This window comes from Gopherus flavomarginatus, chromosome 2 (assembly GCF_025201925.1).
Source record: "Gopherus flavomarginatus isolate rGopFla2 chromosome 2, rGopFla2.mat.asm, whole genome shotgun sequence".
Taxonomy (NCBI): Eukaryota; Metazoa; Chordata; order Testudines; family Testudinidae; genus Gopherus; species Gopherus flavomarginatus.
This window is the reverse complement of record NC_066618.1, coordinates 280,238,092-280,252,077: the sequence shown is the minus strand read 5'-3', so window position 1 is coordinate 280,252,077 and position 13,986 is coordinate 280,238,092. Positions and strand designations below refer to the sequence as shown.

The following is a 13,986-nucleotide window of genomic DNA, read 5'->3' as shown; positions in this document are numbered from 1 at the left end:
ATAGCTTAGCAGGTTTCATGGAATCTAGATAACCATTTTAGTGACACAGTTGTCCAACTTAAACTTAATACTCGTGTTACTTGTCTTTTGGTTAAAGGAGTTCAGAAAGTCTGCAAATTTTGCCTAAGAAATTGCTGTCTAGAGAAGTGGTGGAAAAAGACAGTTAATATTAAAGCAGCAAAGAATCCTGTGGCACCTTATAGACTAACAGACGTTTTGGAGCATGAGCTTTCGTGGGTGAATACCCACTTCTTCAGATGCATGTGGTGGAAATTTCCAGGGGCAGGTATATATATGCTAGCAAGCAAGCTAGAGATAACGAGGTCAGTTCAATCAGGGAGGATGAGGCCCTGTTCTAGCAGTTGAGGTGTGAAAACCAAGAGAGGAGAAACTGGTTCTGTAGTTGGCAAGCCATTCACAGTCTTTGTTCAATCCTGAGCTGATGGTGTCAAATTTGCAGATGAACTGAAGCTCAGCAGTTTCTCTTTGAAGTCTGGTCCTGAAGTTTTTTTGCTGCAGGATGGCCACCTTAAGGTCTGCAATAGTGTGGCCAGGGAGGTTGAAGTGCTCTCCTACAGGTTTTTGTATATTGCCATTCCTAATGTCTGATTTGTGTCCATTTATCCTTTTCCGTAGAGACTGTCCAGTGTGGCCGATGTACATAGCAGAGGGGCATTGCTGGCATATGATGGCGTATATTACATTGGTGGATGTGCAGGTGAATGAACCAGTGATGGTGTGGCTGATCTGGGTAGGTCCTGTGATGGTGTCGCTGGTGTAGATGTGTGGGCAGAGTTGGCATCGAGGTTTGTTGCATGGATTGGTTCCTGAGCTAGAGTTATTATGGTGCGGTGTGCAGTTACTGGTGAGAATATGTTTCAGGTTGGCAGGTTGTCTGTGGGCAAGGACTGGCCTGCCACCCAAGGCCTGTGAAAGTGTGGGATCATTGTCCAGGATGGGTTGTAGATCCTTGATGATGCGTTGGAGGGGTTTTAGCTGGGGGCTGTATGTGGTGGCCAGTGGAGTCCTGTTGGTTTCTTTCTTGGGTTTGTCTTGCAGTAGGAGGCTTCTGGGTACACTTCTGGCTCTGTTGATCTGTTCCCTTATTTCCTCGTGCAGGTATTGTAGTTTTGAGAATGCTTGGTGGAGATTTTGTAGGTATTGGTCTCTGTCTGAGGGGTTAGAGCAGATGCGGTTGTACCTCAGTGCTTGGCTGTAGACAATGGATCGTGTGATGTGTCTGGGATGGAAGCTGGAGGCATGAAGGTAGGCATAGCGGTCGGTAGGTTTTCGATATAGGGTGGTGTTAATGTGACCATCACTTATTTGCACCGTGGTGTCAAGAAAGTGGACCTCCCATGTAGATTGGTCCAGGCTGAGGTTGATGGTGGGGTGGAAGCTGTTGAAATCGTGGTGGAATTTTTCCAGAGTCTCCTTCCCATGGGTCCAGATGATGAAGATGTCATCAATGTAGCGTAGGTAGAGAAGGGGCGTGAGTGGACGAGAGCTGAGGAAGCATTGTTCCAGGTCGGCCATAAAGATATTGGCATATTGTGGGGCCATGCGGGTGCCCATAGCAGTGCCACTGATCTGGAGATATATATTGTCATCAAATTTGAAATAGTTGTGTGTAAGTATAAAGGCACAGAGCTCAGCAGCCAGTTGTGCTGTGGCATCGTCAGGGATAGTGTTCCTGACAGCTTGTATTCCATCTGTGTGTGGGATGTTTGTGTAAAGAGCCTCTACATCCATGGTGGCTAGGATGGTGTTTTCTGGGAGGTGACCAATGCATTGTAGTTTCCTCAGGAAATCAGTGGTGTCACGGAGATAGCTGGGAGTGCTGGTGGCATAGGGTCTGAGTAGAGAGTCCATATATCCAGATAGTCCTTCAGTGAGAGTGCCAAGGCCCGAGATGATGGGGCGTCCAGGATTTCCGGGTTTGTGGATCTTGGGTAGTAGATAGAATAACCCTGGTCGGGGCTCTAGGGGTATGTTGATTTCTTCTGGTGTTAGTGTAGGGAGTGTCCTGAGTAGATGCTGTAGTTTCTTAGTGTATTCCTCAGTGGGATCTGAGGGAAGTGGCCTGTAGAATTTGGTATTGGAGAGTTGTCTGGCGGCCTCCTTTTGGTAGTCAGACCTGTTCATGATGACAACGGCACCTCCTTTATCAGCCTCTTCGATGATAATGTCAGGGTGGTTTCTGAGGCTGTGGATGGCATTGCGTTCTGCACGACTTAGGTTGTGAGGCAAGCGATGTTGTTGTTCCACGATTTCTGCCTGTGCACACCGGCGGAAGCATTCAATGTATAGGTCCAGAATTTTAAAGCTTCGTTCTTTGTACCAATCCATGTTAAAACTAATTTCAACAATGAATTATTCCCGGGAGCTAGAGTTCACAGGTATTTCAAAATACAGTTGAGATCAGATTTTTAAAATTGACTTCGCAGAATGCACAGCAGCTGCCTTTGGAGTGTGTGCATTTAGGAGTGCAATGAAAACTTTTTCTGACAATCATACCACACTAAACACAGTGAAAGAATGTTAACACTCATGCAAAAGGAAAGACATTCACAAGTGAGAAATGAAGCACATCATGGAATACCTGGAAATGGAGCATAGCATTCCTCTACATGCTTTATTGGGCCCTGTTGGGCTGTTCTGCTTAATTGTGCATTTAATTGTTCTTCTTGGTTGGTGTTGCCATTTTAATTTAAACATTTGTACTGTATTCCTGTATGTTGAATGAAGACCTATGAAATTTCATGGAAAGTTTGTTATGTTAACTTTAATATAGCATTTAGTGAATTTCCTCCTTTTGTTACCCCGCCATCCTCCCTTGTACCCCGCCAAGGAAAATGCTTTAGAGTTATTCTGCTTGAAAAAGTGACTGTATAAAAATAGCACTGCCATACTCTGCAGAACTGCTCACTGTGTGTTCTCTCAGTTGTATCTGCTGCCATTAGTGACAAATTCTTTGTTCTGCCTTTTGCACCTGTTAGACTTTGGTTCCAACTCACCCTTCCATATGACTATCAGACAGAATTCCAGTAGCAGTGCTGTCCTGCATATGCCATCCGTTTCATCTAACCCTTAATACATATAGGATGTCACAGAGAATCCTGGTGCATTCTGGCCTAAGCCAGTGAACACTGGTGTATTTGCATGCTTTTCCCATTTCCTAAACTCAGCCAAGTATTGCACGAAGTGCACCCACTGTATATGGACGTAAAAGACTTAACCAAACATTCTATTCCAAACGGAACATTTTGAATACAGATATTAACTCATGAATTTGGACTGAAACCTTTTACGTGTTTTCTCAGATTGAGGGGCTTTATTTTGTTTTTGTGGGGTTTGTTTTTAAATTCCCAAACCTTGTTTGGAGGTCCTCAGAGGGCAGAGTTTTGTTGCTCTTCAGGAATAGTCTGCGCCTCTGTATCTTAGGCTACGACTTCACTCAGGTAGCAATCGATTTCTCGGGGATCGATATATTGCGTCTCATCTAGACGCAATATATCGATCCCCGAACGAGCTCCTATCGATCCCGGAACTCCACCAACCCGAATGGCAGTAGCGAAGTCGACATGGGGAGCCGCGGACATCGATCCCACACCGTGAGGACGGTAGGTAATTCGATCTAAGATACTTGGACTTCAGCTACGTTATTCACGTAGCTGAAGTTGCGTATCATAGATCGATTTCCCCCCATAGTGTAGACCAGCCCTTACTGAGCTCCATCATTTACATTAATTAATTACCAGGTCTGGTCCACATCTTAAAAGTTTTGACAGCACAGATACATTGGTAAGGAGTATGAAATATCACACCCCTGACTGACATAACTTTGTTGGCAAAAGCCATATGGTGCAAGCACTTATGTCAGTATAGATTATTTTATTCATTGCTAGTATAAGCTGCATTGCCACTAGGGGGTTTGCTTGTATAACTATACATGTATAGCTAGATCCTTTCTATTGTAAACAAAGCCTTAGTACCCATTGACACAAATAGCACAGATACAGCTGCTCCTTCAACAAGAATCTGCATCTCTGAGGCAGTTTTCCTCTGATTTGTATCTGCAAAGACTTTGGCATCCTTAGTTACAGAGAAAATAGCTATTTAGCATACTTCTTTCTCAGCCAAGCTGGGAACAGAATCCCATAGCCTGGGCAAATTTTCAGTCATGTGCATATCCAAGCCCATTTAAATACATTATCCAGTACTTTTTCAAATAGGCTGTAGTACTGAATATTACACTCCATCTATCCTGTATTGACAATTGCATGGCTATGCAGTGCATGACTTTGGCTTGTCATAATTGTGCATTTTTTTCTGATTTAAATGAAAATAGTTAAGAGGGAGTTTAGACCGTGTAACAATTGCAAAATCACACTTGTTTCAAAGCGGTCTAATTGTTAAAAAAAAGTTAATGAAAACTTTAAAAATTAAATACTTCAGAAAATTGCTTCTTTTTTTAAATCACCTTGAGCAAACAGTATTTAGAAATGCTTGCCAAGTGCAGTTCAGCTAGAAATTTCCCAACACTCAGTTGTTTTGCCAACAATTCTTTTCAGGGGGTGGAGGGGGGAGACCTGTGCTAACCTAAATAATGCTATAAACAAAAGCTCCTTCCTCCCCCAAAAGGTAGTTTATAGCATGGTTTTAAACAAGTTTGTAATAGTGTAACAGTGTTTGGTTTGCATGCAAACAGGGTTGCAGCCATGCTAGGCTCCATATAGCCCAAGAAATCCCAAAAGGGCAAGTCTCTGAGGCATTGATCAATCCATCCTTTATTTTCATGGGACTGCATGTAGGCACAAGTGTCCCCCCCACATGAACAGCTTGTGGGATCAGGGCCTATGGCTTGTAACCCATAAAGGAAACTACTTATTATTTTAACAGCTTGAGTTTAAATAAGGATTGAGTGATAAACTGAGAAGTCCTACTGCTTGTCAGCTTGTCACAGCCTTGGTATTTAATGTGTTTAATAATCAAGCCTATAGTCAGCTGCTTCTTTAATCTATGTTCTGAGATGGAAGCATCTTGATAACTTTGAAACTGTAAAATGTTATGTCCCCCTTTCATGGTCTCCCTTCCCTTTTGGAAGGAGAAGAGTGTCTGACATAATTGGGCTTTGCCCTTGAAGATAAAAAGGAATCACTTAAGTGGAGTCTTAAAGTCACTTCCTGAAAGACAGTTGTCATGCTAACCTTCTGTACTCTGCTCAACAATGAAGTTAAAGGCTAGAAGAGATAAGAGGCTGATTGTAGCCACCTGCTTTGACTATATAGAAGGCCTTGTAGTTATACAGCTGCACATTTCATCAAATAATAATTTCATTGATACGTGATCATTAAGTAGAACAGAATGATTCTAATAAAGCAGTTTAGTCTGTCTCTCCCCCCTCCCTCCCCTACTCCTTTTTATTCCTCTGTGGTGTTGAATAACGAATGAGTACGGAAATAGAACCATTTAAGCCTTTACAGTGGCCTCCTTGTAGCAGTATTACACAGCATTTCATTTAATTAGTTTATAATGAAGAGGTTTTTGGTCTTCTTAGGCTTGGTTGGGAGACGCGTGTGTGTAGTGAATAATGCATTTTATTTTGGAGAACACAATCTTTTATTTTTTTTTACCCCTTTTTTTAATTTGATAAAATTTGACAGTTTTTTTTTTAATACCGATGAAAGGTTCCATTGTATAGCAGTAATGCCATTCTCCACTTGTAGAATATTGCTTTAGACAGTGTCAGAGAATTTTAGGGATGTTAATGAATCATTGTAATGCGCCCTATATGGTACATATATTTTACCCACATTTTATAGGTGGAGAAACTGAGACATGGTAGTTAGGGAACTTGCCCAAGGAGTCATAGAGCAGGGAGTGGAACTCAGGTCTTCCAACACTTTACCATTCTTTTACTAGGAGACTGCCAAATATGCCGTTATAATCTCTTCTCTTCAGGGGATTGTAAGTGTCATAGAAGCGTGCTGGGACTTAAGGCAAAATGTCAGCTTTTAAAGAAAATGGAGTTTATATTGGTTCAACAATTTCTAAGCTACAGGAATGCATGGGAGTGGCTGGTATTGCAGTGCAAAGCCTTTTGTCTGGCTCTCTCCAGTTGAGTTTGGTAACAGCTGAACGCCAGTGCTCTGTTTGCTTCTGGGAAACTGACAGCATTCTGTTCTTCAGTGAACATGTTTTCCCTTTGCAATTGGCTACTCGTAGAGAGTCTTGGTGGGTAAGAAGTGAACAGGCATAGAGATTAGACTATCATCTCACTTTTTAGAGGTGGGACTCTCTGGGTCATGGTTGGGGAAAGTGTGTGAGTTAGTGCTGGAAAGCTTTCGCTGCAGCTGCCTGTGCTTGACTGTAGGTAGACTTCACTTTTCAGGGTCTATGCATACTTGCATTAAAACGTTTATTTTAAATATGAAATTACTTTCCCCTGTGGATTTTAAAATCCTGCTTTGTGCTCTTAAGCACTAGACTGCACCAATTGTACTGCATATTTAATACACAAACTTTCTCCCACATTCCATTCATGTTTTTGTGAGGCTAAACTCCCATGTATAATGCTAAGGGTTTTCCTGGTGGATTAGTTAGTGGCTGAAGTACTTATTGCCACGTGAACTTTCATAATTCTGTAACAAACTCAATGGTTCGTTAACATCTCATTCTATGGGCAAGACACTAAGTTACTGTAATGCTGAACCAAAGTATGGGACTGCCTTCCCATCTGTGATGACCCTCTGGAGGAAGCTAAAAATTAATGCTAATTTAAAAACAAAACCAACAGCAAGTTTCAGCAATTCTGAAGATTCAAAAATTTTGGAACAGCTCTACTAAGATCCTGTGACTTGAAGAGACCTTCTTCTGTCTGGTGCTAGTCTATGTGGGCAGTGTCCCACCAGCCGATCCCAGTATCTTTAAGCATCTTGAGCAGATGGTGTAGTTTCTTTTGATAACCCTCAGTGGGATCAGAGGGTAATGGCCTGTAGAATGTGGTGTTAGAGAACTGCCTAGCAGCCTCTTGTTCATATTCCGATCTATTCATGATGACGACAGTACCTCCTTTGTCAGCCTTTTTTATTATGATGTCAGAGTTCCTGAGGCTGTGGATGGCATTGTGTTCTGCACGGCTGAGGTTTTTAAAACTACAATACCCACCTGGTGAAGTGAAGAAACAGAGTGACAGAGCCAGAAGAGTACCCAGAAGTCACGTACTACAAGACAGGCCCAACAAAGGAAGTAACTGAACGCCACTAGCCGTCACCTTCAGCCCCCAACTAAAACCTCTCCAGTGCATCATCAAGGATCTACAACCTGTCCTGAAGGACGATCCCTCACTCTCACAGATCTTGGGAGACAAGCCAGTCCTCGCTTACAGACAGCCCCCCGACCTGAAGCAAATACTCACCAGCAATCACACAACAAAAACACTAACCCAGGAACCTATCCTTGCAGCAAAGCCCATTGCCAACTCTGTGCACGTATCTATTCAAGGGACACGATCGTAGGACCTAATCACATCAGCCACACCATCAGGGGCTCGTTCACCTGCACATCTACCAACGTGATATATACCAGCAATGCCCCTCTGCCATGTACATTGGCCAAACTGGACAGTCTCTACGCAGAAGACTAAATGGACACAAATCAGATGTGAAGAATTGTAACATTCAAAAACCAGTTGGAGAACACTTCAACCTCCCTGGCCACTTGATTACAGACCTAAAAGTCGCAATTCTTCAAGAAAAAAATGTCAAAAACAGACTCCAATGAGAAACTGCAGAACTGGAATTAAATTAGGCTTGAATAAAGACGAAGTGGATGGGTCACTACACAAACTAAAAACTATTTCCCCATGCTAATTTCCTCCCCTGCTGTTACTCACACCTTCTTGAAAACTGTTTGAAATGGGCCATCCTGATTATCACTACAAAAGTTTTTTTTCTTCTGTTGATAATAGCCCACCTTAATTGATTAGTCTCATTAGATTTGGTATGGCAACCCCCATCTTTTCATGTTCTCTGTGTATATATTGTATTTTCTACTCCATGCATCTGATGAAGTGGGTTTTAGCCCACGAAAACTTATGTCCAAATAAAGGTGTTAGTTTCTAAGGTGCCACAAGTACTTCTCGTTCTTTTTGCTGATACAGACTAACACGGCTACCACTCTGAAACCTATAAACACAGTGTGCCTTCTCACTTGGATAGGTATTTACAGACATATTTAGGTGGTTTTCTGGCTTTTCTGATCAAAAGCGTGTCAAGATTAAAAATCCAATTGTCTCTTCCAGCAGTTCAGTCTCATACACTTAATTATACTTCAACAACATTAGCTTTTAAATGGGAATTTGAAATGCAGTGACTTTGTTGTCGCAGTATGCTTTGAATGAACCCCAGGTTTTTGTTTTTTGCTGCAGCAGAAGCCTGCTCATACAGAACAACTTTTTCAGTACATGCTTGCCACCTGCACCCCTCTATGGACTGATTGACTGTGTATCTATTAGCTGCCTGCTGTGTTGAGATGGCAACAGCCTGCAAATGAGAAGGCTTTGAGGAATACAACAAAGATCACCATGGTCTGCATCAAACAGCACTGTAATTGTTTATGGCAAGTTGCTATATGCAACTGCTGGGTTTTTTTTAATGGTCCCATAGCATTGTTACCCTGGAATGAAGATGATGAGGTCCTGGAAGGTCTGGATCTGGGACTTAAATAATCTTTGCAGCTATATTTTGATACTGACTGTGCCACTGCAAATGTCTCATTTCTGGGATCATCAGACTCTGTGTCCTTCTGTGATTCCATTTATGCGTACATTTTCATTCAGTAGCACATTTGATCTTGAAGGTTCTGAAGAAACCAATTCAGTGTGCTTTATTATATGAGCATGAATCCTTTCTCTTTTGTTACTTAGCAACTTTTGACAGTCACTTGTTTCCTAACACTTCCTTTGGTTTTAGACGAGCTGAGTCAGATACATTCGTGTGCTGTTTGGAAATGACTTAAACATTAACCACTCATTTTGCGGTACTGATCAGCAAATTTCACATTTACCACTTAGAGTGAGCAATTGCTTGGTGAATTCAACTCTGTGAACAGAGAAAAATAAGATTAAGCTAACTGACATTATACGGAATCATTGTAATGGGGTGCACTCACCTTTCACGAGTGCCCCCCTGGCAGTGTGTGCGCCTGCACTTTCTCTCTGCTCTGTGGTAAATCTTCAGCGATCCAGCCCTCTGGCCAGGTCACACACAGTCTGTATGTGAGTTCAATCAAACCCCATCCTGGATATAAGTCCAACAGGGGGACCATCTCAGGTACCTTTATCTGCAGCCCTATCTCTGGGCTCACTCCTCAATCAGTCCAGCAGGGCCTGTTGTTGTACCCTGGTTCAAACTGCCTTTCAGTCCCTTCTGGTCTCTCTCAAATTCTCCCCCCTCCGGTATGGAGCAGTGCCCCAGAGCTCCCTCCCTGGAGGCAATGTTTTTGCCCCCTCTGGACCTTTCTGGCCTCAGCTCTTCATCTGGGCCACTAAAAGAGTTCAGTTCCTCTTCTGGGGTGTATCAAAGTCCAGGCCATTTTCCCAGTGGCTGGTGGGGCTGACCCGGCCCCGCCCTCTACTCTGGGTCCCAGTCCAGGGACCCTATAGACAGCAGCCACCCGCCACAGCCTTTTAAATAAACAGTCAGTGCTCTGGTTCCCTGGGCCACTTGCCCATGGCCCCAGAACATTCTTCACCCTTACCTAAGGGCCTTGTCCTGGTTGAGTCCCAACAGCCAGCCTGGCTCCTTCATGTTCCCCCCAGCCTCTGCCAGCACTGCTCTGTCCTAGGTCCTGTAGATCCCTCAGCTAGCCAAGCACATGGTCCACTCTCCTCCAGCTATAGCAAGGAACTGATCTCACTCGGGCCCTGCAACATTTCTTATACTAGCCAGCTGGGTCCTGATTGGCTGCTCCCTGCAGCCCCTTTCTGATTGATTGTGTCCCATACAGCCACTCTAGGCAGTTTGGAGGACCCTCTCCACTGCCCTTTTCTGGGTCGGGGTTTGGCAGGGCTGCGAGGCCTCCAGCAGGGACCCTCAGAGCCAGGTCCACCGCGTCACAATCGTATTATTAGATGCCCTACCCCCTCACAGCAAGATTTTAACAAACTAAGCCTCATGCTCACCATTGACAACTTCTCCCAGTCTCTTCTCTTTAATATTCACTGACATTTAATTTCATGTGCTGGTCTGGCTTCTCCTTGTCACCATCGACTCTACCCATTCTTCTTCCCTTCTTGGCTACTATAACAGTTCTAGACTTTGTTTCCTAACAGACATACAAAAACTTGGATCTGCTCATCACTTCCCTGTTTTCTAAACTTTGTAGGATAATTTTCATTCATAGCTTGAAATTTACACTTGATGTTGATGGTATTAAAAAAAAATTTCAAAAGATGGGGGGAGGCGGCTATTGTTTAAAAAACAAAGAGTCCTTCCATCCCAAAACTAGTGTTGTTTTCTGGAAAAACCCAGTTTTTTTCACACCTCTGAAAGAGCTTGTTGCAATTAATAGTAAATACTTTGAAAATCTGCAAATGTGCTTTATTGTTATTAATAAACAGAAATAATATGTAGACCTTGTTTCATGCAATTTTGTCATGCGCGCATATATATATATATATATATATATATATATATATATATATATATATATATATATATATATATATATATATATATATATATATAATAAATCCTTGTGTGTTGAATGTGCATATTTATGTTGGTTGGTTACTGCTACTTGGGTTATAATAGTACTTACCTGGCAGTTTTTATTAGTGCCTTTATTTATTTTAGCTGACCCTTATTCCCCGTTTTACAAAACACGTTCCCCATTTCCCATTTCTGTTCTTAAATGGCTCTTCCTTTTTCTCATGGTGTGGGGTTAGGGAAGCATAAATATTAACCTGTAAAAACCCTAGAATACTTGTGTTCCTGTTCAAGTTTCCCTAGTTCTTGCATAGTGCAGCATTTCACTGTATCTTGAATGGTAAGTTACTCCACTAATGACAGTGGAGAAAGTTTTAGCACTCATTGCTTAGGAGACCTTCCTTGAAATCTCCAGTAGGAGTTCTGCCTCCATTAGGACAAGATGTTCTGTTCTTTGCTTGCTTTTAATGGCCTGGTAGTTCCCTGTTAGGGGGAATGAAGAATAAGACCATACTGAGCATGTGGGACAAGAAAGATGCTGTCAGTAGCAGACATAATTTTTCACTGTGGGAGATGAGGGGTCTGATTTTTCTGCTTTTTGGTACCCAGCTATATGTGCAGTAACAACTTTTGTATGAACTGCAGTACTAACGAGAGAAGATTGATCTGCCTCAACTGTAAAGCTTCATGTCTGCAAGCTTTCTTCAGTCATTGTTTTTGCACAATTGTTAGTTATATTACAGCACCTTCATTCTTATAAATGTTAGTAAAACTTTAAACTTCTGGATGTTCGTTATTAAATTAATTCCTTAAAGGAATTTAATTCTGAACATGTTCAAAAGGGTAAATAAAAGGCTTCTGCCATAATAAAGAGTTAAAAAATAAAAACCCACAGCATTTTGTGCAAAATATTTGCAATTTCATTCTGGGTCATTTGGTGAGCCCAAAATTTTGCTATTTGTGAAAATAATTTTAACATCAAAATGTGACATTTGGCAATTTTTTTTAAATGTAAAAATTGATTTTCAAATTGAAATATTGACCATATTGAACTTTTCACTTGAAAGTAAACACTTTCTGCTTAAACAGTCTAGTTTTTAGGAAAACTCACAAAATTTCTAAGTATATTGCAAAATCAGATCAATATCACAATCAAATTGAAAAACTTTACATTTTGAGGTTTTAAAATTGTTATGGGTGTTTCACACAACCCTGGTGAATATTTTTAACAAATTAGTTAGGACTTTGTGTAGAAGTTTGCTGAGATGATACCGCTTAGCTTACACATAGCTAGAACCATATGGCTATCAAAACAAGAGCTAACTGAATACACAAAAGGTCAAGATGATTGTTTGTTTAAATTATAGAGCAGGCAAATGCTTTCTTTAAAAGAAAATATACTTCGGGGAGAAAAAGTCTTAAAAATTAATCATTCGCTGTCAAGAGAAGTTTTCATTTGGAGGCACTGAAATGAGTGACTGGGAGCGTAGCGCACATAAACAGTGCCATCTTCTGGCAATATTATGAAGTGATAGACGCACGGTCTGTGACGATTACTGATATGTATGCTATATCCAGGATTGGGTTTGGGAAGAGAGAGCGTAATCTGTGCTGAAATGGGTGTTTTAAATACCAAAAACTTCGCAATATTAGCTGTGAAGAATCTGGCGAAAGGAAATTAGTCAAAAGTCCTGGATATGTTGTTTCAAGACGTTGGATTATTGTGTCTCTGTAGACACTGACCTGATCAGTGTTTGTTGCTGCTCCCAACTCTCTCTTTTCTCTCTTTACCCTGCTTCTTCCTCCTATACACCCAGCTCTGATCTCCCAGCTGTCATGCTCCGTTTGGATCCCTTCCAAGTAAAATGTTGAGAGTATGTTGATCCTCTACACATTCTTGGCACACTAAGCCCTCTAGAGAGAAAACTATTTTGTCCTCTTGTTAATCCAGTTCTCGGCTTCTGGTGATCAGCAATAAATCTCTTTTCCTAAATGTCAAATATTGTTTAGTAGTTCTGCCGTTAATAGTACACTAGGGACTTAATTTTACAATGTGATATTTAATTCAGCTTCCATCAACATCACAGTGAGAGTTTCACATCCGAGAGATCCCTGTTCCTTAACTCTTTTGTATTTCGTTTTCAGGTGGTACCAGAGAAATTGGGTCTGCCCTGACAAGAATGTGCATGAGACACAGAAGTATAGAGTCCAAACTCAGGCAGTTTTCAAGGTGAGCAATTATGCAGCCGGGCCCAAAGCTTGGGAATCTAGACTACAGTCAAAACATAATTGTTACACAGCCCCTTTTATTCAGGAGCACGTTAAGCTGTTTACCAGTGTTGGCTTCCAGCTGACCTCTGACTTAAAGTCAGTAAGAACAGGCTTTCTTTTCTCTCCTCCAACAAAATGGACTTCATAGAAATAGAGGGGAACAGGGATTTAGCTGCTCATTCTGAGAATTGGTCTTGCCAGCTCAAGCTGCTTTAAATGCTGGAAATTCCTAACATCAAAGTTAGTGTAGCTCAGCAGTGAGCAGTCAATTCATGGTGTTGGGGACTGGGCTTAGAATTTCTGTGTTGTCACTGAGTTAAAGTAAAAGCAAGTACTTCATCCCGTCTTCTCAAATGCATGGGAATCCGAATAACTTGCAGCCAAGAAGGTTTGGGAGCAAACTGACGTGAACTGAACTCCTCCACTGCACCCCATTTCAGTAGATTTCTACAGAACGTAAAAATAGTGAGGTGGGGGAGGATAACACAATCTTGTTGTGTGTTAGGAAGAAAGCTGCCAATATGCTTACTCCAACACCTTTTATCACAGAAGTAAAATGCATACTCTGCGAGTGGTAAGAGGAAACCATGACCTGCCATTTCTTTGACCTAGATACATTTTTTTAATGGGCTAAATTTGAGGGACTGAAGATTGGTAAAAGGGGTAGTCCTGTTATCTCTCAATTACTGGTTTGAATTCAGCTCGTGTCAGCTGTGACCAAAAATTGGCTGGTCAGTAGCCTATTTTAAATGAGTTTGGTCTCAATCCAGGTCCCTAGTGGACAGTTCCCAATGCCATATCATAGAATCCACAGCCACAGTTGAAATTCCTATTTAGCATTCTCAGCAGAGATGCCAGGAATTCAGCAGGCATAGAGACTAAATTACCCCAGCACCATGTCCCCACTGATGAGGATTGGGGCACATGGATGAGGCAGAATACAGACGCTTACACTGCTGCTGTTTGTGCTCTGCCTGTGCATTACGTATTTGTACAATCTTTT

At 41.8% G+C, this 13,986-nt stretch overlaps 1 protein-coding gene across 12 annotated transcripts in view; it reads left to right on the top strand.

Moving 5' to 3' along the window:
- The window catches only part of MTSS1 (MTSS I-BAR domain containing 1), a 176,995-nt gene that overhangs the window by 117,909 nt on the left and 45,100 nt on the right, over positions 1–13,986 (top strand). For all 12 annotated transcript variants that reach the window (XM_050940835.1, XM_050940828.1, XM_050940837.1 and 9 more), the window contains one exon: positions 12,858–12,942. In XM_050940835.1, the coding sequence (XP_050796792.1) occupies positions 12,893–12,942 (50 nt within the window). In that variant the 5' untranslated portion in view covers positions 12,858–12,892. The remainder of the gene's footprint in view (positions 1–12,857; positions 12,943–13,986) is intronic.